The sequence below is a fragment of the Salvelinus fontinalis genome, chromosome 24 (assembly GCF_029448725.1).
Source record: "Salvelinus fontinalis isolate EN_2023a chromosome 24, ASM2944872v1, whole genome shotgun sequence".
In the NCBI taxonomy this organism is placed as follows: Eukaryota; Metazoa; Chordata; class Actinopteri; order Salmoniformes; family Salmonidae; genus Salvelinus; species Salvelinus fontinalis.
Window position 1 is genome coordinate 26,777,926 of NC_074688.1, and position 22,334 is coordinate 26,800,259.

Consider the following 22,334-nt stretch of genomic DNA (forward strand, 5'->3'; position numbering starts at 1 on the left):
GGTGAGGACTAATACTTCATGAGCGAAGACATCTTTGGCTCGCTTGCCACATTATAAGACCTATTATTCACTGTGGTTGATAGACATGCACACACACAGACCTCTTGTGTGGTGTGTATTGGTTTGTGGAGTTTTAAAGGGGGCCCTTTGGGGGTTGGAGCTGTGTTGTGGTTTTCCCAGAAATCTCGGCTGTGGCGTTTATTAATGAGAGGGGGGGGGGGGGTGTTTTAGCCATGGTAACCATGCCCGTCTGTGTATGTCTCTGGCTGTCTCAATTATACAAAACTTGCTTTGAATTATAACCTGTAACTAGAGACAGGAATTTCTCCTTGTCAGTTCACACTAGGTTTATGAGCTCCCTTTAGAGCTCATGTGAGCAGACTTCTGTCCCTAATTCACGAGAGAACTATTGTCTCTTTTTCTCAATCTCTCTCACACACTCTGTCTCTCAGGACTAGCAGTAACAGTGGAGGACTGACCATCAAGAGTCTACTGCAGGAGAAGGAGGGTTCGGAGGCAGCTAAGTTCACTGTAGAGGAGCTGTGTCTCATCTGTAGCATCCTCAGTACTGCAGAGTACTGTCTGGCCACAACACAGCAGGTTAGAACACACACACACACACACACACACACACACACACACACACACACACACACACACACACTCAAACGGGCATAGACTTCATGTTAAACTATTCTGTATCTGTCAGTTGGAGGAGAAGCTGAAGGAGAAGGTGGATAAGACTCTGGTGGAGAGAATCAACCTGACTGGAGAGATGGACACCTTCAGCAAGTACGCACCAAATCCTAGGAGCAACTTCTGCCAACTCAAAATGAACAATAGTTTGAGATAAAGTGGAATAATTGGATGTGAAGTCCCATGACGGTAAACTCTGTCTCTCTCTGTGTCTATCAGTGTGATCTCCAACAGTATCCAGTTGCTTGTTCAGGACCTGGATGCTGCCTGTGACCCTGCTCTCACTGCCATGAGCAAGGTGTGACACACACTGCATTCCTCTCCTCCTTACACTGTCATGTTCTATTTTCACTTTCAACCATTCCCTCACTGTCCCTCTTGGTCTCCTTCCCTCTAGATGCCATGGCAGAGCGTAGAGCATGTAGGTGACCAGAGTCCCTATGTGACGTCAGTCATCATGCACATCAAACAGAACGTCCCCATCATCAGAGATAACCTGGCCTCCACACGAAAATACTTCACCCAGTTCTGCATCAAGTTCACCAAGTGAGTTACTTCCCTCTTCACTGTTCGTCAATGTGTGTGAGGAAGACTTGGTACTCCCATTGACAAGACAATTGATTCTGAGAGTTTAAAGACATTTTCAGAAATGCTGAATTCTATATTGTTTTCAATTAATTTATATTCCATCTTGTCTTTTTTTTCCCTCAGCTCTTTCATTCCTAAATTCATCAACCACTTGTTCAGGTGTAAGACTATCAGCATGGTGGGGGCTGAACAGGTAAACATACTTACCCTTTTATTTCATTAGCCTTTACCTAAGTAGAATTATGCTTACGGTCTCCGAAACGATACAAACTTTTTGACAATTGTTTGTTTGCTACCTGTACCTGATAATTCAGCTAGTTTTATTGGTAACTTTTTGTTTTTTTCCTTCTGCTTTGTTCTACAGCTCCTCCTGGACACCCACTCCCTGAAGACAGTGTTGTTGGATCTGCCCTCTATAGGGTCTCAGGTGGTCCGCAAGGCCCCAGCCAGCTACACCAAGATAGTCGTGAAGGGGATGACCCGCGCTGAGATGATCCTCAAGGTGAGCCCTGTGACACTAAAGCATAATTTAGAGTCTACAGACGCCGAGACGCGTTAGTCCGACGTCCCATTGTGACAGATACATGGCTCTAAGACCACCAGCTGCACGAGACGCACAGCTCGAACGCGCACCTCCCCAAAATTCCCAACCAACGCAGCTCCTCTATTATTTGAATGTGTTGACCGTTGAAGTTGCATAAGCCGCACTGAGAATTCTAAAAGTATGAAAGCCAATGGTCCAATGTTCTAGAACACTGCTGCGTGTATATGTACACGTTTTAGACACTGATAGGTGCTTAACACTACCATGCAACAATGTTTCTCTTCAACCATGCTACAACATTTCTGTACAACTACGCAACAAAGTTTCACTACAGCCACTTCTATCTAATCCTACCACTTAATTGACCCTAAAGCCTAACCTTAACCCATGCCTCAAGGTTAATCCTAACCAGTAACCTCTGCCCTTTAAATACACTGGCTTGCCACACTTTATTCCTGTGTTTTGGCATTAAATAATACGACTAAATACAGGCTATTGTCTTAAGTTTTGTGCAGTTTGACCTCTGAGCCAAGTATGAACATTTTCTGACTTGACCAGATTATCGATTTAAGTTTTATTTTCATTGAATAACTGCTTGTTTACAGGCTAATTCTTTCTTTTTAACCCGACTAAGGAAAGAGTTTTATGCCGAAGTTCCCAGTAGAAGGCCACCTCACATTAGGTACCTGAGGAATAGGAACTGAGCTGTACCCCTGGATTTTAATGAGAGAGACAGGAGAGGAAGGCAGGCTTAAAAACACATATACGGACGTGCACGCACACACACACAGAGCGTGTCGGCCAGCTGAAGCCAAGAGAGGTGTGAATGGTTAGGGAATGCAGGCATCCGCGTATACTCACGCAAGCAAACACACACACACACTTTTGGGAATGCTCACACACATCAGACACATGTATCCATGGCTTGTCTCTTCTACAGAGTAAATACAGTCTGATTGGTTGACCTTGCCCCAGGGTTAACCAATAGAATGCAGAAAGACAATGGCACACACCGGTCTTCTCAGACAAACCCCACCCTGCCCTAGAGCCTATCCCCTCACCCTGCCCTAGTCCAGTTACATCTGCCCCCAAGGCTTGTGACCCGATCCCAGAGGAAATTTCCCTAACTTGTCACACACACACACACACACACACACACACACACACACACACACACACACACACACACACACACACACACACACGCTTAACTGCCTGCCTTAATGGAATGCAGCCTCGATGTCTGTCTAATGGGCTGTTTTAATGGTCAGCCTTGGACCTGCTCTAATGGTCAGACTGATCTGTTTTATTGGTCAGCCTGGAACCTGCTCTAATCATGCTACCTACATCAGCCACAGCCATCAGAGCCATTAGGACCTAATCTATTCTGAGCACAACCAATAGGACTACTGAAGATGCAAGCATAGCCTCATCTCCCTTTCTGTGTTTCTTGTCAAGATTATATATCAGATTATTTTATACAAATCAACTTCTAGTTACCAGATATTCAGTATATGTGGCCCTTTTCTGCTTGTACGATAAACATGCCAATCCACAAAGCAATAATTTGCCCTGAATTACACATCTTGCTTCACACATTTCATCTATCGGCCGTTACAGACAGCGCTTCAAAATGTCCAACCGCTCGCCCATAGTGCTTTGCAACAACTTCAGACATTCACAACTGGTAAGTCGCCTCTCCTCAGTGTCGTCACCCGGGATGTGTATGGATGATTCCACATGTGAAACACACAAGGCTGTTAGTCCATAGAGGAATGTCTTGACTATGTTTACATACAGTAATGGGCGGCAGACGAAGGGGAATGTGTGGAAGGCCTTGAACAGTCATACAAGGTTTGTAGAGTTGTTCTCTTCAACCTTTTTTATTTCACCTTTATTTAACCAGGTAGGCCAGTTGAGAACAAGTTGTCATTTACAACTGCGACCTGGCCAAGATAAAGCAAAGCAGTGCAACAAAAACAACAGAGTTACACATAAACAAACGTACAGTCAATAACACAATAGAAAAATCTATGCACAGTGTGTACAAATGTAGAAGAGTAGGGAGGTAAGGCAATAAATAGGTCAGAGGCAAAATAATTACAATTTAGCATTAACACTGGAGTGATAGATGTGCAGATGATGATGTGCAAGTAGAGATACTGGGGTGCAAAAGAGCAACAAACAAAAAAATAACAATATGGGGATGAGGTCGTTGGGTGTGCTATTTACAGATGGGTTGTGTACAGGTGCAGTGATCTGTGAGCTGCTCTGACAGCTGATGCTTAAAGTTAGTGAGGGAGATATGTCTCCAGCTTCAGTGATTTTTGCAATTAATTTTCAGTCATCGGCAGCAGAGAACTGGAAGGAAAGGCGGCCAAATTAGGTGTTGGCTTTGGGGATAACCAGTGAAATATACGTGCTGGAGCGGGTGGGTGTTGCTATGGTGACCAGTGAGCTGAGATAAGGCGGGGCTTTACCGAGCAAAGACTTATAGATGACCTGGAGCCAGTGGGTTTGGCAACGAATATGTAGCGAGGGCCAGCCAACGAGAGCATACAGGTCGCAGTGGTGGATAGTATATATCCAAAACGGATGGCACTGTGATGGACTACATCGAATTTGCTGAGTAGAGTGTTGGAGGCTATTTTGTAAATGACATCGCCGAAGTCAAGGATCGGTAGGATAGTCAGTTTTACTAGGGTATGTTTGGCAGCATGAGTGAAGGAGGCTTTGTTGTGAAATAGGAAGCTGATTCTAGATGTAATTTTGTATTGGAGATGCTTAATGTGAGTCTGGAAGGAGAGATGAGCATTTCAGCCTGGTGAGCAAGTGCCTCGGGGAATTGTTTCCATGTTGGGCCAGGCAGGGCCTACAGATGCTGAAAGTCCAGAGAAATTAATCGGCTGTATCCCAAATGTTACCCCATTTCCTATGTAGTGCACTACTTTTGACTACTTTTTTATCAATCCAAACACATAGGTCAGTGTGGGGCCTCAGGCCTTTACAGATGGACTGTTCCTGGTTGAATGTTTGTAGGATTCCCATGGATGATCAAGGTAGGGCTGACCCCATTTAGTCGATTGTTTGGTTGATAGGCTGTTGGTCGATCGAGATTTCTTTAGTTGAGCAGTGGCAAAAAAACATGTATATATTAAGGATGCACCGATATTACATTTTTGTCCATACAGATGTGATATTTTCCTTGCAAATAGAAAACCGATACTGCTAACCGATATTACATTTTTTTGCAGCCTTTTAAGCATTCTAGTACAGTTAAATCGTTGAAATACACACACACCCTGACAAAAAGTTATTTTGTTGGCATTTTCGTATGTCCCCATTACCAGTAAAACATAATCAAAACCTATTTATTTTACTTACTTGCTGTGTTTCGTTCATTTGTTCAGTCTCAACCAGGATTTCATCATACATGTCAAGCAGTGAAGTTTCAGCTCTGTCTGTCCGTGGCCTCTCTTCCTCGGTGCGCACTGTCACTGTGTCCGTTTCCATCTTGTCCTGCTGTGTGTAACAATTCACATAAACCCTGTTTCTTGTCTGCATCGAAGTAGCGGTCCTTGTACCTAGCATCGAGCATGTTGGCGACACAGTAAAGCGGCTCAGAGAATTCCACCGATTCACTTGTTCACAGCCTCGAGTACTTTTGCAAGTTTTAACCACGGTCTGTGTCGGCAGTTTTGTTGTTGAGCAGGTGTTTCAATGCCATGACAGAGGGTATCACGTCTGCTGCAGACGCAGTTGATGAGCTTATTTCTCCAGTCAGTTGTTCGAATGGTACTAGGAGTGTGTTCATGTTTCCCATTTTCAAACATGTTCTCAAATGCCATTGAAATGGCAGCAGCGGTATGAGAACCAGCAAATTCTTGAGCATGCAAAACGGCTTTCCTCAGTACGAAATCCTCGTCGACCCGCTGTGCTGTCAGACTCAGCATGCTCGTGGGGCTGACGTCGCTGGTCCAAATGTCAGTCGTGAAGCTAATGGCAGTGACGCCCACAGCATGTAGCTCATATGTGCCTTTCAACAATACTGTGTGACTCCGGTAGGGCAACATCTGAAAAATATCGCCTACTTGGTAGGGTGTACCGGGGCTCAAGGTGCTCGTCCAGTCGGCGAAAGGCAACATCATCCACGACAGAACTGTTGATTGTCAAGGGCAATGAATTCCATTATCTTTATTATTCCATTATTATTTAGTGTTGTTTCTTCTGACCGTTTGGAACAATGTAATTATATTGTTATGTAATATATAATTATATTGTAATCTAATGGCACCTAATCTAACAGCACCTTACCTTCTTTTTTTTGATCTCCAGTATTTTCCACAACTAGTCAAATTAATCAACACATCTGACTTTACCTTTTACCTCCTGAGCAACCAGTAAACATTCCCAGTTTCGAGTTTATTTGGCACGTCCTCTGCAGACATTTTGGTGTTATGGTGTTGTTTGTTATAACCAATTTATTGATGTGATTATGAAATGCTATTGGTCAGGCCTTTTTGTGCCCTATTCGAATGGGATTAGTTTTACTGGGGGACATTGGGTAATGTAATTATGTGTACAACACATCTGTAATTTTAGTTCCCGCCCGAATTTGTCATGTCAGTAATTTTTACATGGCAGGAGAGTAACAATTCCAGCCAGAATAACCTACTGTTTTATGGCGAACTCCAAGGTCCTCTGATAATACTAGTCCTGTGTGAATCGACATCTGTGTGTTTTGAGAGAAATGTCTGAGTTTGACAGGTGTTGCTTGCGGTTTGCGCAATAAAACAAGAACTGATTCGATAAATGAACTAAGTGCTGCGCATAAGCTATATATGAATAGGCTACATGTAGGCCATTCATATATCAACTTTCACAGTGAATGCTTTTGTTTATGTTTTATGCGTATGAATTGAATATTGCCAAATGCATCAGTAAACAATATTGAGCTTATTTAATGCAACCCTTACTGTTAATAGATCGCAAAGCAGCAGCATACAACTGACCTAAACGTTTGGAAATGATAAGTTAACTTTCTCATCCATAGCCTTAAAACGCATCTCAAGTGTAATTGCACTGTTTAGCTAACATCTGAAGGCTGGGGAGCATTTGGAATGTACTGCGGATCTCACATGTCCTCAATTCAAATATTATGTCAGCACTATACCAAAGATGGTTTGGTATGGTTTAGAAACTTGGGAAACAAGCTCGGGTCATCAGTGTGGGCCCATCACCTGAACATGTTGTAATACAGGTATCGTCACGCCTAGAATGAAAACCTCCAGGCTTCCATCATAACTGAACATTTTATTTTAAAAAACAATTACAGGGGGCAGTTTGGGAAAAACGAATTCCGGCAGAATAGTTCTTTGTAATAACGGACATTCTGGAGTAATAATTACATAACCAACGTTCTCTACTAATACTAGTCCAGTTGTGAATAGGGCTTTGGTCACGTGCATGCGATGTGTTCATGTGTCACGTAAAGAGAGCACGGTGGAGGGAATAGGGAATGTTTTTCCTAATAACATTTGGGATTTTGGTAAAATAACTTTTCAGTCAGAAATGGCTGTAATTATGTTGCAGCTTCAGCATCACGGGCAGCGTAATGAACAATATTGATGTTGTGTGGTGGTCACTGCAGCAGAGAGGAGAGAGACAACGGGTGCTTGTTTTAGTCACTCGCTATTTAAAACATAATAATAATAATACACAGCGCAGCACGTCTGAGCCCGGCCCGGCACAGTCAAATCAGTTGCTGGTCGGACTCCCTCTAGTCATTTGAGTGTCTTACTTAATTTAATCAAAGTGTGTGCTTAAAGCATCAGTCAAGCTCAGTGAATATAGTTGATTTGATTAAAACACATAGGATGGGTCATTATATGGAAAAATACACATCTTAAAATGTCTACTAATCAGTCCAAGAGCAGATTACTCTTAGTCAAGTTGTTGTCTAGGACAACCCTAGAACAAAGTAAAGGTTATGGTGATGATGACTATGTAGTAAAGTAGATTAGGCTGTCTGAGTATAATGTAGACCTGTTCTGGTTAGTCTGTCTGTAGGTTGTTTCTGTCTGGCTCAGTTAGCCCTCGTTGGCCTGTGAGATGTGATTGTTTTCCACGCTCTCCAGCCCTCTATCCACCCACCCCAGCCCTCTTCCCCACCACCAGAGCGTTCTTCTGGGGAGGGAGTGGAAAGGCTTCAACACCCCTCCACCCACCTCCTTTTAGCCTGGATGTTTTTTTCCTCTCACTCTCCCCTTTTCCCTCCCTTTCTTTCTCTAGTTTTTACGAGCTAACTACAACACAGTCCCTCCAGGCTTTCCCTGGGCCTCCCTCCAGGACAGTTGCTAAATAAATCACTCTGACCAGAGGGGAAGGAACCTCAAAAATTCCAGACAATCCACAGCGTTCCATGTCCTGTCTCTCCTCTCTGTATCTCGCTCTGGTTTCGCTCTCTTCTATGTATTTTGGCCCACACCCCTTAGGCACAGAGAGAGGGCGGGAGGGCTTGGATATTGGTGTGTGGGTGAGGGAGAAATGTTTTGGGTGGAGAAAAGGAGCTTTTGAAGGGTTACGATTTCTTTCTTTTTTCATTGGGACCTGTCAACCATGTTTTTCTGCCTGCTCTGTAGCAAGCAATTTCAATCAGTCTCAATGCTAAGCCCATACTACTTTTGACAAGAGCCCTATGAGAGGAATATAATGCAATTTTGGATGCAGTGAGTTTAATGTTGGAGCTTTGTTTGCAGCTTTAACTACTTGCACACTGTCTGGTCTGATAGTGGACTGACTCTGGGGCCTGTTTGTTCTTATGGGCCACACACACATGCATACACACAGAGTTTATGAATCAGTTTATGAGTTTGCTGGGAGTTGGTCGTCCCATCATGGCTCTTGGGAACGGGGGATCTAAAAAAGCCACGCTGCACTTCAGTATTAAGATGTGAATGTATGAGCAACACTGATTCCCCCCCCCCCCTCTACAGGTGGTCATGGCCCCCCATGAACCCTCTGTGGTGTTTGTGGATAACTACATCAAGCTCCTTGCTGACGGGAACCCAGAGACCTTCCAGAAAACTCTGGATATGAAGGTAAGGGCCACTTCGATTGGGTCCACTTGTTTTGTCTCAATGATGTCGTCTCAATGATGTCACCTGTTTTCAATGGTTATCTCCTACTTCCTCTGTTGTCTTGTTTCCTCTCGCAATAACTGATGTGTGTGTGTGTGTGTGTGTGTGTGTGTAGGGGTTGAAGCGCAGTGAGCAGAGCAGCATGTTGGAGCTCTTCAGACAGAGGTTACCCACTCCACCCTCAGGGACCGATGGAGGCCCCTCTCTCTCCTTCAGCACCCCCACCCCCGAGCAGGAGAACTCGCGCATACGCAAACTGGAGAAGCTCATCAAGAAGAGACTCTGAGTGTACACACACACACTTGCACTCACACACATCACAATACCACACTCAAATTATTCCAGTAAATCATCTTGAATACTTTTTCCTGCTCTGTTTAATCATAACAGAGAATTGCAGGCAGAGTAAAGACATGATTGTCTCATTTTTGTTAGGAGCATTAATATGAACCTCATGATTTCAAAGTCAACTGTCGGGTTATGAAGACATGTCCTCAGCTGCAGAGCTGTTGGCACTTATGACTCATTTACTTCTGTATTTCTTTTCTGCTTCTCTTTTTATGACACTAAATAACCAAGCTTTGTAAATGTCGTTAAATGTAGACTATATCATACACACACTATGCATTTTAGCAAAATGTGTTTGCACTTAAGACAGAATCGAGAGCTACTAATTAAAAATGGCTTTAGTAGCAATTTGTTGCCGCTTTGGCACCTATCCTCCCAGTTCCAGACTGAGAACAAGGAACTTCAATGTGTTTGAAGCTAACATTTTCATAATGTTCTCCTAATGTTTTCATAATGTTCTCCTAGTGTTTTCAGAATGTCATTGTTCTCCACCTCTCCAGTCTGGTGTCTTTCATTGACTTCTGGGAAAACTAGTAGCATTTCAATCTTTGATGGATCAGTGTGACTAAAGGTACAATTTGGAGTACAGTGGCATATCCTATCCCTGCATTGAGGTATGTTTTCCGACCCATATCTGGTGCCGGCTCCACGGTGTCTTAATGAAACCATGATTGTGTTCCGACCTCAGTGCAGCTCAGTGTAAACCCACATCTCTCAAGCCTAGTCCAGAGGTGTATTCATTAGTCCAAACAAAAACAATAGTTTATTTTGGACAAATTCAGGTAGATCCCTCCCCGTTTCGTTCAGTTTGCTCCCGTTTAAGAAACATTTTGCAACAGAATCGGCCTAATGAATAGGCCCAGTTGAGGTTAAACTTTTACCAGGATATTTTTTTCCAGGGGGAGGCGAAGGGGAGTTCCATGTTTAGTTTTGTTGCCTTTCATGTTTCCTCTCCAATCAGCTGTGAGGGGGTGTTTCCTTTCCTCTATTTCACTGCAAAACAATGAAACCCTTTGAAGGTAGCGAAATTTGAAGACAGGCTGGCAGGACAATCCTCAGTCCCTTCTATGTTCTTTTTAGGGTTGGTATCTTCTGGCAAGTTTTAATTATGATTGACAGGTAATCTAGGCCTGTCAGTGTCAAACACAGGGGCCTGGAATAACAGAACAGAAAATAAAAAGGTTTAGACAATACATAATAAATAGAAAACTATATAATTGTGTGTAATATATCCTTGTACAACAGTGAACATATGAGTTCCTCTGTTAGACAGGGAATTACACTGAGAAGTTAGCATAATGATGCTAGTGGAGAACAAGAATTAAATACTGTCATTGATCTAATTATTTCTACTGTTACCTGCTTCAGATAAAGTAGTTATTGCATGTTAACAGCAAATAGTCTGGATCAGTGATCCTTTGAATCGGTTCATATATACAGGAAAATTCATCATTTGGTGGTGTAGCACGAGAATAAGGATGGGGTTTAAATAATGTGTGTGTGGTCAAGTATCTATTGTAAATCATTGTAGCTGGGGCATGAACGATTGGTGTTGGATTTCATCCTTGGAAAGCCTTATTATCCCCTCTCGAGAGTCCTGCAAATTGATAAATGTATGTATAATATATTAATGCTATTATGCTTTTGATGTACACATTCCTGCCTTCAGTTCATAAGAAGATAAACATGTTACTTTGTATTGTCAGAGTAATGGGCTACTGTAATGGTAACTGGTGAAAAACACTAATACGAGGGCTCCCGGGGGTGTAAAAAACTGCATCTTAGTACTAGAGGAGTCACTACAGACACCCTGGTTCGAAACCAAGCTGTATCACAACCGTCTGTGATTGGGAGTCCCATGGGGTGGCGCACAATTGGCCCAGCGTCGTTCGTGTTTGGCCAGTGTAGGCAGTCATTGTAATACGAATTTGTTCTTAACTGACTTGCCTAGTTAAATAAAGGTTATATAAAAAAAATTGTTTGCTATCATGTTTTCCTTGTTTTTTGGAATGTAATCACACACACCCCTGTCTCGCTATCTCTATCCTAGTCCAGGGGTGTAATCATTTGTCCAAAGAAAAGCAAGAGTTTCTATTGGACAAATTCAGGTCGATGCTCAGTTTGCTCCCGTTTAAGAAACGTCTTGCAACAGAATCGGCCTAATGAATAGGCCCAGTTGAGGTTAAACTTTTACACGGGTATTTTTTTCAAGGGGGAGGCCAGAACGAGAGTTCCCATGTTTCGTTTTGTTGCCTTTCATGTTTCCTCTCCAATCAGCCGTGAGCGGGCGTTTTAAAAGGCGTTTCCTTTCCTGTAGTTCACTGCAAAAACAATGAAACCCTTTGAAGGGAGAGACATTTTAAGACCGATATAGACATTTGAAGACAGATAGACAGGGCAATGCGCTGTGCCTTCTCCTGTGTTCTTTTTTTTACGTCAGTGCCTGTGACACGTAGCTTGAGTTCACTATTTCGTCAACTTCAAAGCCACAACGATTTATGTTGAATCTCTTATTTCGAGGGCAAAACAGAATTAATTTTAGAAATGTTCGTTGACTTATGAAGGATTTAAATAGCATGCTGTAAGATATTTTGTTTAGACGCGCGACAGTCGTAAACCGTAGCCTATTGCCAAGCAATAGAAGTTGATGCAAGCAAATTGCCGTCGGCAGAGTTGATTGGTCATTGGGAAGTTACCCGACGTGGAGGATCGATTGCATTCAAGGAAGGACACCTATGAGTTGGAAATTAAGTTTAACTACAGTTCTGCAAACTCGTCGTGCAGTAGGCTAACATTTTGTTTGGGAGCGGGTTGTTTATCTTGTTTTTAAGGACTTTTTTGTAAAGCAATGGTGGGCAGACTAAACTTGCTGAATGTATGTGACGACGACCCATTGGACATGAGCTGCAAAGCCGAGCGGGGACTTGACAGCCCGGACTCCGGACTACCCCCCAGCCCCAGTCCGAGCCATTGGCTGCTGCCTGACTGCAGGGATAAAGGTGCCATAAGCCCGGTGTCTGAAGACGAGAGCAGAGGGTCATCCTTGGTACGTAGGCTGTCGCACGTGTGTTACAGTAACTGCGAACATCCTGCTATGAAATTGTGAGGCTAAGTTAAAACATTGTTTCCGAAGTATATAGCCTCTGAATGCGTTTCCCTGCATGGCCCATAGTGAATCTGAGTCATGTCAGTAGTAAATTGGGTCAGTAGTCCAAGCCAATCAGGTTCACGACATCAACCAATTATTTGCTCCTTATGTTAGTGCTGACTATTCTTGCAGGTTCCCATTTTATCGATTGGATCTGTTCCTCGGCTGCACACCTTGTCCTACGGGGAGGGCATAGTACTTGATCCACTACTGACCAAGGAAATACGGTATGCTGTTTTGAGTTACTGCATGTAGGCTATGAGTGTGATTTTGAAATTGTCTTAGCACTCCACTGTGTGTTGTCCACGATTTGTATAAATACCATTAAACAAATGTGGTTGACCACAGATCAAACGTTGCCATTTCTAAAACTATATCTAGCTGAACATGCAGTGAATTGACACTTGTCCAAATATTGTCATTCCTAGATACACATCGTCTGTCCACTATGACTCAGAGCGTCACTTTATCCATGACATGGCCATGCAGCCCAGAGGCCTGGGTCTGGAGAACTGCAGCCAGATGGTCCTGGCTGTCCCTCACAGCACCTGGAGACACTACAAGACCCAGCTGGACTTCCAGCCTCGCCAACGGGCCCAGCGCTTCCAGAGCACCACCATCGTCTACCCCAAGCACGCTCGCACCATCTACACAACCGAGCTGAGCTACGACAGTCGCCGGCTTGCCAGGAGATTCATGTCGCGGGTGGAGCTGGAGGCTGCTGACCGGAGTAGGCTACCCCAGTAGGTTAGGGGAAGGCTGGGCACGGCCTGGGGGAGAATTCCCTGGGCCCTGTGGGGCCCAACCATCCACCAGGCTGACACCACCCATGGACCCAGTTTACAGACAGTCATCCTTTGGTTTAGATTGGAAAGCATTGTAGCCCACGTTTTGAGTACCAGTCTCAAGAAGAGGGAGGAATCTGATCTGGAGTATCAAACAAATAGCAGGGACATCTGTGTGAGGTTGCCATCTACCAAAGGGTTTATCCATTAGTAACTAGTAAAGATATTTCTCTGGTATGTCAAAGTTGGATTCATTTTAATGCAGAGTGTTGAACTGTGGACTGAGACCGATGATAGTGCATACTATCACCGTGGAGGAACTTGTAAACCAGATTTGGAAGTGAAGGATTGTTAGGGAAGTGTAGTTTACACTAACACTAACCATTGCAGTGGGACTCAATGAACAATGACCCTACATTGTAAGATTCTAAGGCAATAGTGGAGTTTCCATGTGGCTTTTGTAAGTATTCACATTTGTAGACACACAGGGAGTTGTCAAATTACTGTCTGACTGGGCTTTAAAATGTCTCTTCAAATCACAGGGTATTATGGGGTATTGGTTGCACAACATTACTTACCACAAGCAGAATATCCTAGCCTGGATAGTGTAACACCAAACCCCATCTTAGTCTTGCCTAAGCAAACACATTGTCATCTACTGTAAGTATGGTCATGGAGCAGAAAGCCAGGTTTTTTTTTTTTTCAAATTGTGTAAAAGGGTTGCAAATTAGAGCCAGTTCTGTGTTGAACGTTGGGACATTTTTTTCTCCCCCACAGAGATCATTGCAAATTGATGAAGTTGGTATTAGTTGGTAATGAGTAGCAAGAGATTATCCAATGTGTCATTATTGTTCTGTTATAACGTTTTAGCATTTTCCTAATAGTGAAGTATTGTTTTTACTAACATCTTGTGAACTGTCCCTCAACTGTTCATTATCTTTGCCTATCACCTTCTGGTTGCTTCCATAGGTTTTGTTTTATGTATTTATTTGATGCTCATCAACTCCTTTTGGTAGCCTAATAGTAATACACGGGTATCTTCCCTCAAGGTCCTACAAGGATGCTTATCTAGAGAACTTGAACTGTCTTGAGATACACAAAGTGCCTTATTGAAGTCAAACGTTATTGCTTTTAAGCTCTGATGTTTTATAGCAGATTTGAGAAGTTACAATTCTTTTTTTATGTACTCAATGCGATACATCAATTCAAAATGTAGTCTTGTCAGTATCAGGATTTTGTTTTGGTTATCAGTTAGGGATGTTCCTAGATGAGTAGATCTACAACTTTAGTGCAATTACACCAACTCTGATTGAGACAGCTATGCCATCTGCAGGATAGAGAAAGTGCTGCACATAACCATAATTATTAGTTTGATAACAGCCCCACCTAGACGTGGTGGCGTGTAATGACACCACTGCTCTCCAAATGTCCCTTGAACAGCCCCACCTAGACGTGGTGGCGTGTAATGACACCACTGCTCTCCAAGTGTCCCTTGAACAGCTCCAAGCAGTCCATCACCCCATGCTGTGAGGCCAGGTAGTGTTTCCTCCGGTTGGGCTTGGTGGGTACCAGCATCTGGACATGTCAACGGTGTTTCCTCCTTGTATTTCATTGGCTCTCGCTGGGATTTATTGGGGCAGAGGCTGGTCAGACTCCTGGCCTTGGTCTTTTTGCCGTTGTAACCCTTGAATATGGGTTTGGACTGTGTGGAGGAGTCTTTGATGACCTGTTGCTGCTCAGTGTTGGTGTGTTAATCTGCTGTGAGTGCAGGATTGGGTGAAGTTGTTTTGATTTCACAGCACTATCACTCAACATGTGTTTTAAAAAAAAAAAATGAAGCTTTAAGCTAATCATTGTTTTATTAAGAGTTGACAGGTAGCCTAGCGTTAAAGTGCGTTGGACCAGTAACCGAAAGATCGCTGGTTCGCATCCCAGAGCCGACTAGGTGAAAGATCTGCCGGTGCCCTTGAGCAAGGCACTTAACGCTAATTGCTCCTGTAAGTCGCTCTGGGTAAGAGCGTCTGCTAAATTACTGAAATATAAAAATGTGCAGTACGTATAAGTCGCTCCACAATTGTCTTGGTTGCTAAAATTATAAGTTAACCTAATTTCCGTTTGACAAAACAATGCATAGTGTTGAGAATCATTGTACCATCTAAACTGCTGTGAAATACAATATATATGTAAAAGTATGTTGACCCCTTCAAATGAGTGGAGCCACTACTGTTGCTGACGGGTGTATAAAATCGAACACACAGCCATGCAATCTCCATAGACAAACATTGGCAGTAGAATGGCTTTACTGAAGTGTGGCAACAGTTTGGGGAAGGCCCTTTCCTGTTTCAGCATGACAATGTCCCTGTGCACAAAGGGAAGTACATACAGAAATGGTTTGTCGAGATCGGTGTAGAAGAACTTGACTGGCCTGCACAGAGCCCTGACCTCAACCCCAGCACCTTTGGGATGAATTGGAACGCCGACTGTGAGCCAGGCCTAATCGCCCAACATCAGTGCCCGACCTCACTAATGCACTTGTGGCTGAATGGAAACAAGTCCCTGCAGCAATGTTCCAACATCTAGTGGAAAGCCTTCCCAGAAGAGTGGAGGCTGTTATAGCAGCAAAGGGGGGACCAACTCTATATTAATGCACATGATTTTGTAATGAGAAGTTCGATGAGCAGGTGTCCACATACTTCTGGTCATGTAGTGTATCTTCAATAACCAAAAATATTGTATTTTCAACTGTTTGAAGCTTATGTTCAAAACCGAAAGTTAAAGATGCAAAAACTAAAATTAAGAATGGGAAACATCGAAATAGCCAGTGGTGACCCGTCATGTTTTGAACACCCCATCTGTTTTGCATGTTTTTTTATCAATTTGCAAACACTGTAAAAAACTTCTTTTTTTCTTCAAGAAATCAAGTTAATAAAGTTGCATACAAACATGGTCTCTTTTTTGCTTTCTTGATTATAGAAGCTCCAAAATGCAGGTATTTCAGCCTAGCTCAGTGCTTTCTGTGGTGGTGGGGCAGCCAGCAGAAAATACGGTGCGTAGGGGTTCGTTGTGTTCTCCAGTTGCGCCGTGATTGGATCAGTGTTTTTTGTTGTATTTTACCCCCTTTTTCTCCCAATTTTAATTATGATCTTGTCTCATCGTATAACTCCCCAACGAGCTTGAGGCGAAGGTTGAGTCATGCGTCCTCCGAAACATGACCCACCAAACTGCACTCCTTAACACCCACCCGCTTAACCCAGAATCAGCTGCACCAATGTGTCAGAGGAAACACCATTCAACTGACGACTGAAGTCAACCTGCAGGCGCCCGGCCCACCACATGGAGTCGCTAGAGCACGATGAGCCAAGTAAAGGCCCCTCCCCTAACCCGGACGATGCTGGGCCAATTGTGCGCTGCCCTATGGGACTCCTCACTCACGGGGACACAACGTCACCGCAAAATCTACGGGGAGAGCTGAAAAATTCAAGCCCCCTGGGTACTGCCATAGAGTTACATTAGAAGTGCACATCCAAGAAGGCTCAAGGTCATTGCCCACAGATAAAATGATGTCAAATTACATATCTACAGTAGCTTTGATTGGACTGATCATGTCAACATCATACATCATACAAATCTTAGCTAGCAGTCATTATGAATCAAGTCAACAATCTACTGGCAAATCCTTGTCATGTGAAGAGAAATTATAGATAAAACGGATCGGTGCTCATCGGCCATTGGACATAAACATTTACAAGTTGGAAATCACAAATTCAATAATGAGTAGTTTGGAAGGATTCAGGGGCTAACTGCAAGCACTGCAAAGCAATCACTGACGCCGGAGGAGATGGCTGCCGTTTTACAGTCCCCTAACCAATTGTGTTGTGTTTTTTTCACGTTATTTATAACTTATTGTGTACATAATGTTTCTGCCACCGTCTCTTATGACCAAAAATAGCTTCTAGATATCAGGACAGCGATTACTAGCCCCGTACTGGAAGAAGATTTTTTCTTTAACTTCTTATGGGTACCTGGGACGCTATCGTCCCACCTGGCCAACATCCAAGGAAATTGCAGAGTGCCAAATTCAAAAAATACTCAATTCAAATATTTAACATTCCTGAAAGTATATGTGTTATACATAAAAATAAAGCTTTTAATCCAGCCGCCGTGTCAGATTTCAAAAAGGCTTTACGGCGAAAGCAAACCATGTGATTATCTGAGGACAGCGCCCCGCATACAAAAGCATAAATCGTATTTCAACCAGGCAGGTGCGACACAAAAGTCAGAAATAGCGATATAAACAATGCCTTACCTTTGATCTTTGTATGGTTGCACTCACAAGACTCCCAGTTACACAATACATGTTTGTTTTGTTCGATAAAGTCCCTCTTTATATCCAAAAACCTCAGTTTTGTTCAGTAATCCAATGGCTCAAAGGCAGTCACAGCAGGCAGACGAAAAATCCAAATAGTATCCGTAAAGTTCGTAGAAACATGTCAAACGATGTTTATAATCAATCCTCAGGTTGTTTTTAGCCTAAATAATTGATAACATTTCAACCGGACAATAGCGTCGTCAATATAAAAGAAACACAAGAAAGGTGCGCTCTCGGTCGTGGCAGGAAACAGGTCTGGCGACTTCCCAGGGTCCACTCACTCAAAGTGGTCTTACTCCCTCAGTTTTCAGAATACAAGCCTCAAACTATTTCTAAAGACTGTTGACATCTAGTGGAAGCCATAGGAAGTGCAATTTGAGTCCTAAGTCAATGGATACTGTAATGGCATTCAATAGAAAATCCCACTTCCTGGATGGATTTTTCTCAGGTTTTCGCCTGCCATATCAGTTCTGTTATACTCACAGACATTATTTTAACAGTTTTGGAAACTTTAGAGTGTTTTCTATCCAAATCTATGCATATCCTAGATTCTGGGCCTGAGTAGCAGGCAGTTTACTTTGGGAAAGCTTTTCATCCAGATGTCGAAATACTGCCCACAAGCCATAACAAGTTTTAACGAGTCGGACGCGAAGGAGTTACTTCTGACACCCGATAAGGCCCTCATCCCGGTCATGCGCAGGAGAAAGAGACAGAGATATCCAAGGACGTAGGTCTGGATGCCTTGTAAGGATCCGATGGCGAGTGGGTAATCTGCCTTTACCATCTGGGTCCTATTGCCAACGTACAATCATTGGATAATAAAATAGATGAACTACGAGCACATATATCCTACCAATGGGACATTAACTGTAATATCTTATGTTTCACTGAATCGTGGCTGAACGACGATATAACAAATAGCTGGCGAGTTTTATGCTGTTTTGGCAGAATAGAACAGCCAGCTCTGGTAAGACAAGTGGTGTGGGTCTATGTATATTTGTAAACGACAGCTGGTGCACGAAATCTAAGGAAGTCTCCAGGTTTTGCTTGCCTGAGGTAGAGGATCATCATGATAAGCTGTAGACTAAACTATTTACCAAGAGAGTTTTCATCTATATTCTTCGTAGCTGTCTATTTACCACCACAAACCAATGCTGGCACTAAGACCGCACTCAATGAGCTGTATACGGCCATAAGCAAACAGGAAAACGGTCATCCAGAGGCGGCGCTCCTAGTGGGCGGGGACTGTAATACAGTGAAACTTAAATTTGTTTTATCTCATTTCTACTAGCATGGTAAATGTTTAACCTAGAGGGAAAAAACTCTAGACCACCTTTACTCCACACACACAGACGTGTACAAAGCTCTCCCTCGCCCTCCATTTGGCAAATCTGACAATTCTATCCTCCTGAATCCTGCTTGCAAGCGAAAACTAAAGCAGGAAGCAACAGTGACTCTATTAATAAAAAAAATGATCAGATGAAGCAGCTGCTAAGCTACAGGACTGTTTTGCTAGCACAGACTGGAATATGTTCTGGGATTCTTCCGATGGCATTGAGGAGTACACCACATCAGTCACTGGCTGATGACATCTCCACAGTGACTGTATGTACATACCCCAAGCAGAAGTCATGGATTACAGGAAACAACCACAATGAGCTAAAGGGTAGAGCTGCCGCTTTCAAGGACCGGGACTCTAACCCGGAAGCTTATAAGAAATCCCGCTATGCCCTCTGTCGAACCATCACAGGCAAAGCATCAATACAGGACTAAGTTTGAATTGTACTACCCCTGCTCCATCGCCCGTTGGATGTGGCAGGGCTTGCAAACTATTACAGACTACAAAGGGAAGCACAGCCGCGAGCTGCCCAGTGACACAAGCATACCAGACGAGCTAAATTACTTCCATGCTCGCTTTGAGGCAAGTAACACTGAAACAGGCATGAGCGCATCAGCTTTTCCGGACGACTGTGTGAGCACGCTCTCTGTAGCCGATGTGAGTAAAACCTTTAAACCAGTCAACAGTCACAAGGCCGTAGGCAGAGTTGCAAAGAAAAAGCCATATGTCAGACTGGCCAATAAAAATTAAAGATTAAGATGGGCAAAAGAACACAGACACTGGACAGAGGAACTCTGCCTAGAAGGCCAGTTATCCCAGACTCGCTTCTTCACTCTTGACGTTGAGACAGGTGTTTTGCGGGTACTATTTAATAAAGCTGCCAATTCAGCAATTGTGAGGCGTCTGTTCCTCAAACTAGACACTTTAATGTACTTGTCCTCTTGCTCAGTTGTGTACTGGGGCATCCAACTCCTCTTCTGTTCTGGTTAGAGACAGTTTGCGCTGTTCTGTGAAGGGAGAAGTACACAGCGTTGTACGAGATTTTCAGTTTCTTGGCAATTTCTCTCATGCAATAGCCTTAATTTTTCAGAACAAGAAAAGACTGACGAGTTTCAGAAGAAAGCTCTTTGTTTCTGGTCATTTTGAGCCTGTAATCAAACCCACAAATGCTGATACTCCAGATACTCAACTAGTCTAAAGAAGACCAGTTGTATTGCTTCTTTAATCAGCACAACAGTTCTCAGCTGTGCTAACAATTGCAAAATGGTTTTCTAATGATAAATTAGTATTTTTTTAAATGATAAACTTGGATTAGCTAACACAACTTGTCTTTGGAACACAGGAGTGATGGTTGCTGATAAAGGGCCTCTGTATGCCTATGTAGATATTCCATAAAAAATTAGCCGTTTCCAGCTACAATAGTCATTTACAACATTTACAATGTCTACACTGTATTTCTGATCAATTTTATGTTATTTTAATGGACAAAATGTTTTCTTTCAAAAACAAGGGCATTTCTAAGTGACACAACTTTTGAATGGTAGTGTACATATTACCTCAATTACCTCGACTAACCGGTGCCCCCGCACATTGACTCTGTATCGGTACCCCCTGTATATAGCCTCGCTATTGTTATTTTACTGCTGCTCTTTAATATTTGTTACTTTTATTTTTTATTTTTTACTTGTCTATTTTTTACTTCACTTATTTTTCTTAACTGCATTGTTGGTTAAGGGCTTGTAAGTAAGCATTTCTCTGTAAGATCTACACCTGTTGTATTTGGCGCATGTGACAAATAACATTTGATTTGACTAGCCTGATCTTCAGTGGAGTGGATGTGTGGTCCAAGTCTGGGTTTAAGGGTCTCTTTTCCAAGCATAAAAGGATAAACGTTCAACATTGGCCATGCTGTCAATCCAGCATGATTTCTGCAGCTTTCAAAACAACTGCAAACTCGGAACTGGGAAATTTTTATTTTTATTTTTATTTTACCGTTATTTTACCAGGTAAGTTGACTGAGAACACGTTCTCATTTGCAGCAACGACCTGGGGAATAGTTACAGGGGAGAGGAGGGGGATGAATGAGCCAATTGTAAACTGGGGATTATTAGGTGACCATGATGGTTTGAGGGCCAGATTGGGAATTTATAAATCTCATACTTCAGTGAGTTGAAGACAACTGGGAACTCAGAAAAAACGAGCTCCGACTGGGAAAATACGTTTTGAAAGGTCATCCACCTTTGAATTCCAAGTCGGGAACTCAGGCCTCTTTCTAGAACTCCGACCTGAAGATCACTAATGTCATGTCATAACCTGCGTCCGTAATGGGTCTGCGGTCAAACGACCACCCCTCATCACTGTCAAACACTCCCTAAAACACTTCAGTGAGCAGGCCTTTTTAATCGAACTGGCCCGGGTATCCTGGAAGGATATTGACCTCATTCCGTCAGTAGAGGATGCCTGGTTATTCTTTAAAAGTGCTTTCCTCACCATCTTAAATAAGCATGCCCCATTCAAAAAATGTTGAACTAGGAACAGATATATCCCTTGGTTCACTCCAGACCTGACTACCCTTGACCAGCACAAAAACATCCTGTGGTGTACTGCATTAGCATCGAATAGCCCCCGCGATATGCAACTTTTCAGGGAAGTTAGGAACCAATATACACAGGCAGTTAGGAAAGCAAAGGCTAGCTTTTTCAAACAGAAATGTGCATCCTGTAGCACAAACTCCAAAACGTTCTGGGACACTGTAAAGTCCATGGAGAGTAAGAGCACCTCCTCCCAGCTGCCCACTGCACTGAGGCTAGGAAACACTGTCACCACCGATAAATCCACGATAATTGAGAATTTCAAAAAGCATTTTTCTACGGCTGGCCATGTTTTCCACCTGGCTACCCCTACCCTGGTCAACAGCCCTGCACCCCTCACTGCAACTTTCCCAAGCCTCCACAGCTTCTCCTTCACCCAAATCCAGATAGCCAATGTTCTGAAAGAGCTGCAAAATCTGGACCCCTACAAATCAGCCAGGCTAGACAATCTGGACCCTCTCTTTCTAAAATTATCCACCGCAATTGTTGCAACTCCTATTACTAGCCTGTTCAACCTCTCTTTCGTATTGTCTGAGATCCCCAAAGATTGGAAAGCTGCCGCGGTCATCCCCCTCTTCAAAGGGGGAGACACTCTAGATCCAAACTGTTACAGACCTATATCTATCCTACCTTGCCTTTCTAAGATCTTCGAAAGCCAAGTTAACAAACAGATCACAGACCATTTTGAATCCCACCATACCTTCTCCGCTATGCAATCCGGTTTCCGAGCTGGTCTTGGGTGCACCTCAGCCACGCTCAAGGTCCTAAACGATATCATAACTGCAAT

At 43.2% G+C, this 22,334-nt stretch overlaps 2 protein-coding genes across 2 annotated transcripts in view; both read left to right on the forward strand.

Annotated features, from left to right (window-relative positions):
- LOC129822565 (vacuolar protein sorting-associated protein 53 homolog) overlaps nt 1–11,293 on the forward strand; it is a 31,217-nt gene extending 19,924 nt beyond the window's left edge. Inside the window, exons 15-22 of the mRNA XM_055880898.1 lie at nt 453–600; nt 710–792; nt 916–994; nt 1,094–1,242; nt 1,408–1,477; nt 1,649–1,786; nt 8,824–8,928; nt 9,083–11,293. Of these exons, the coding sequence (XP_055736873.1) occupies nt 453–600; nt 710–792; nt 916–994; nt 1,094–1,242; nt 1,408–1,477; nt 1,649–1,786; nt 8,824–8,928; nt 9,083–9,253 (943 nt within the window). The 3' untranslated portion in view covers nt 9,254–11,293. The remainder of the gene's footprint in view (nt 1–452; nt 601–709; nt 793–915; nt 995–1,093; nt 1,243–1,407; nt 1,478–1,648; nt 1,787–8,823; nt 8,929–9,082) is intronic.
- A 274-nt stretch (nt 11,294–11,567) lies between these two features.
- LOC129822610 (refilin-B-like) lies at nt 11,568–16,194 on the forward strand. Its single transcript, XM_055880978.1, has 3 exons — nt 11,568–12,361; nt 12,596–12,690; nt 12,892–16,194. The coding sequence occupies exons 1-3, from the start codon at nt 12,164–12,166 to the stop codon at nt 13,208–13,210; spliced, it is 612 nt and encodes a 203-aa protein (XP_055736953.1). The 5' UTR covers nt 11,568–12,163; the 3' UTR covers nt 13,211–16,194.
- The last annotated feature ends 6,140 nt before the right edge of the window (nt 16,195–22,334 follow it).

What these genes read in the sequence shown, in the direction of transcription:
- LOC129822610 (XM_055880978.1), top strand. Translation starts at nt 12,164, where the DNA reads ATGGTGGGCAGACTAAACTTGCTGAATGTATGTGACGACGACCCATTG. An exon ending in AGAGCAGAGGGTCATCCTTG is followed by an intron (nt 12,362 to 12,595) that starts GTACGTAGGCTG and finishes CTATTCTTGCAG; the next exon opens with GTTCCCATTTTATCGATTGG. An exon ending in CTACTGACCAAGGAAATACG is followed by an intron (nt 12,691 to 12,891) that starts GTATGCTGTTTT and finishes TGTCATTCCTAG; the next exon opens with ATACACATCGTCTGTCCACT.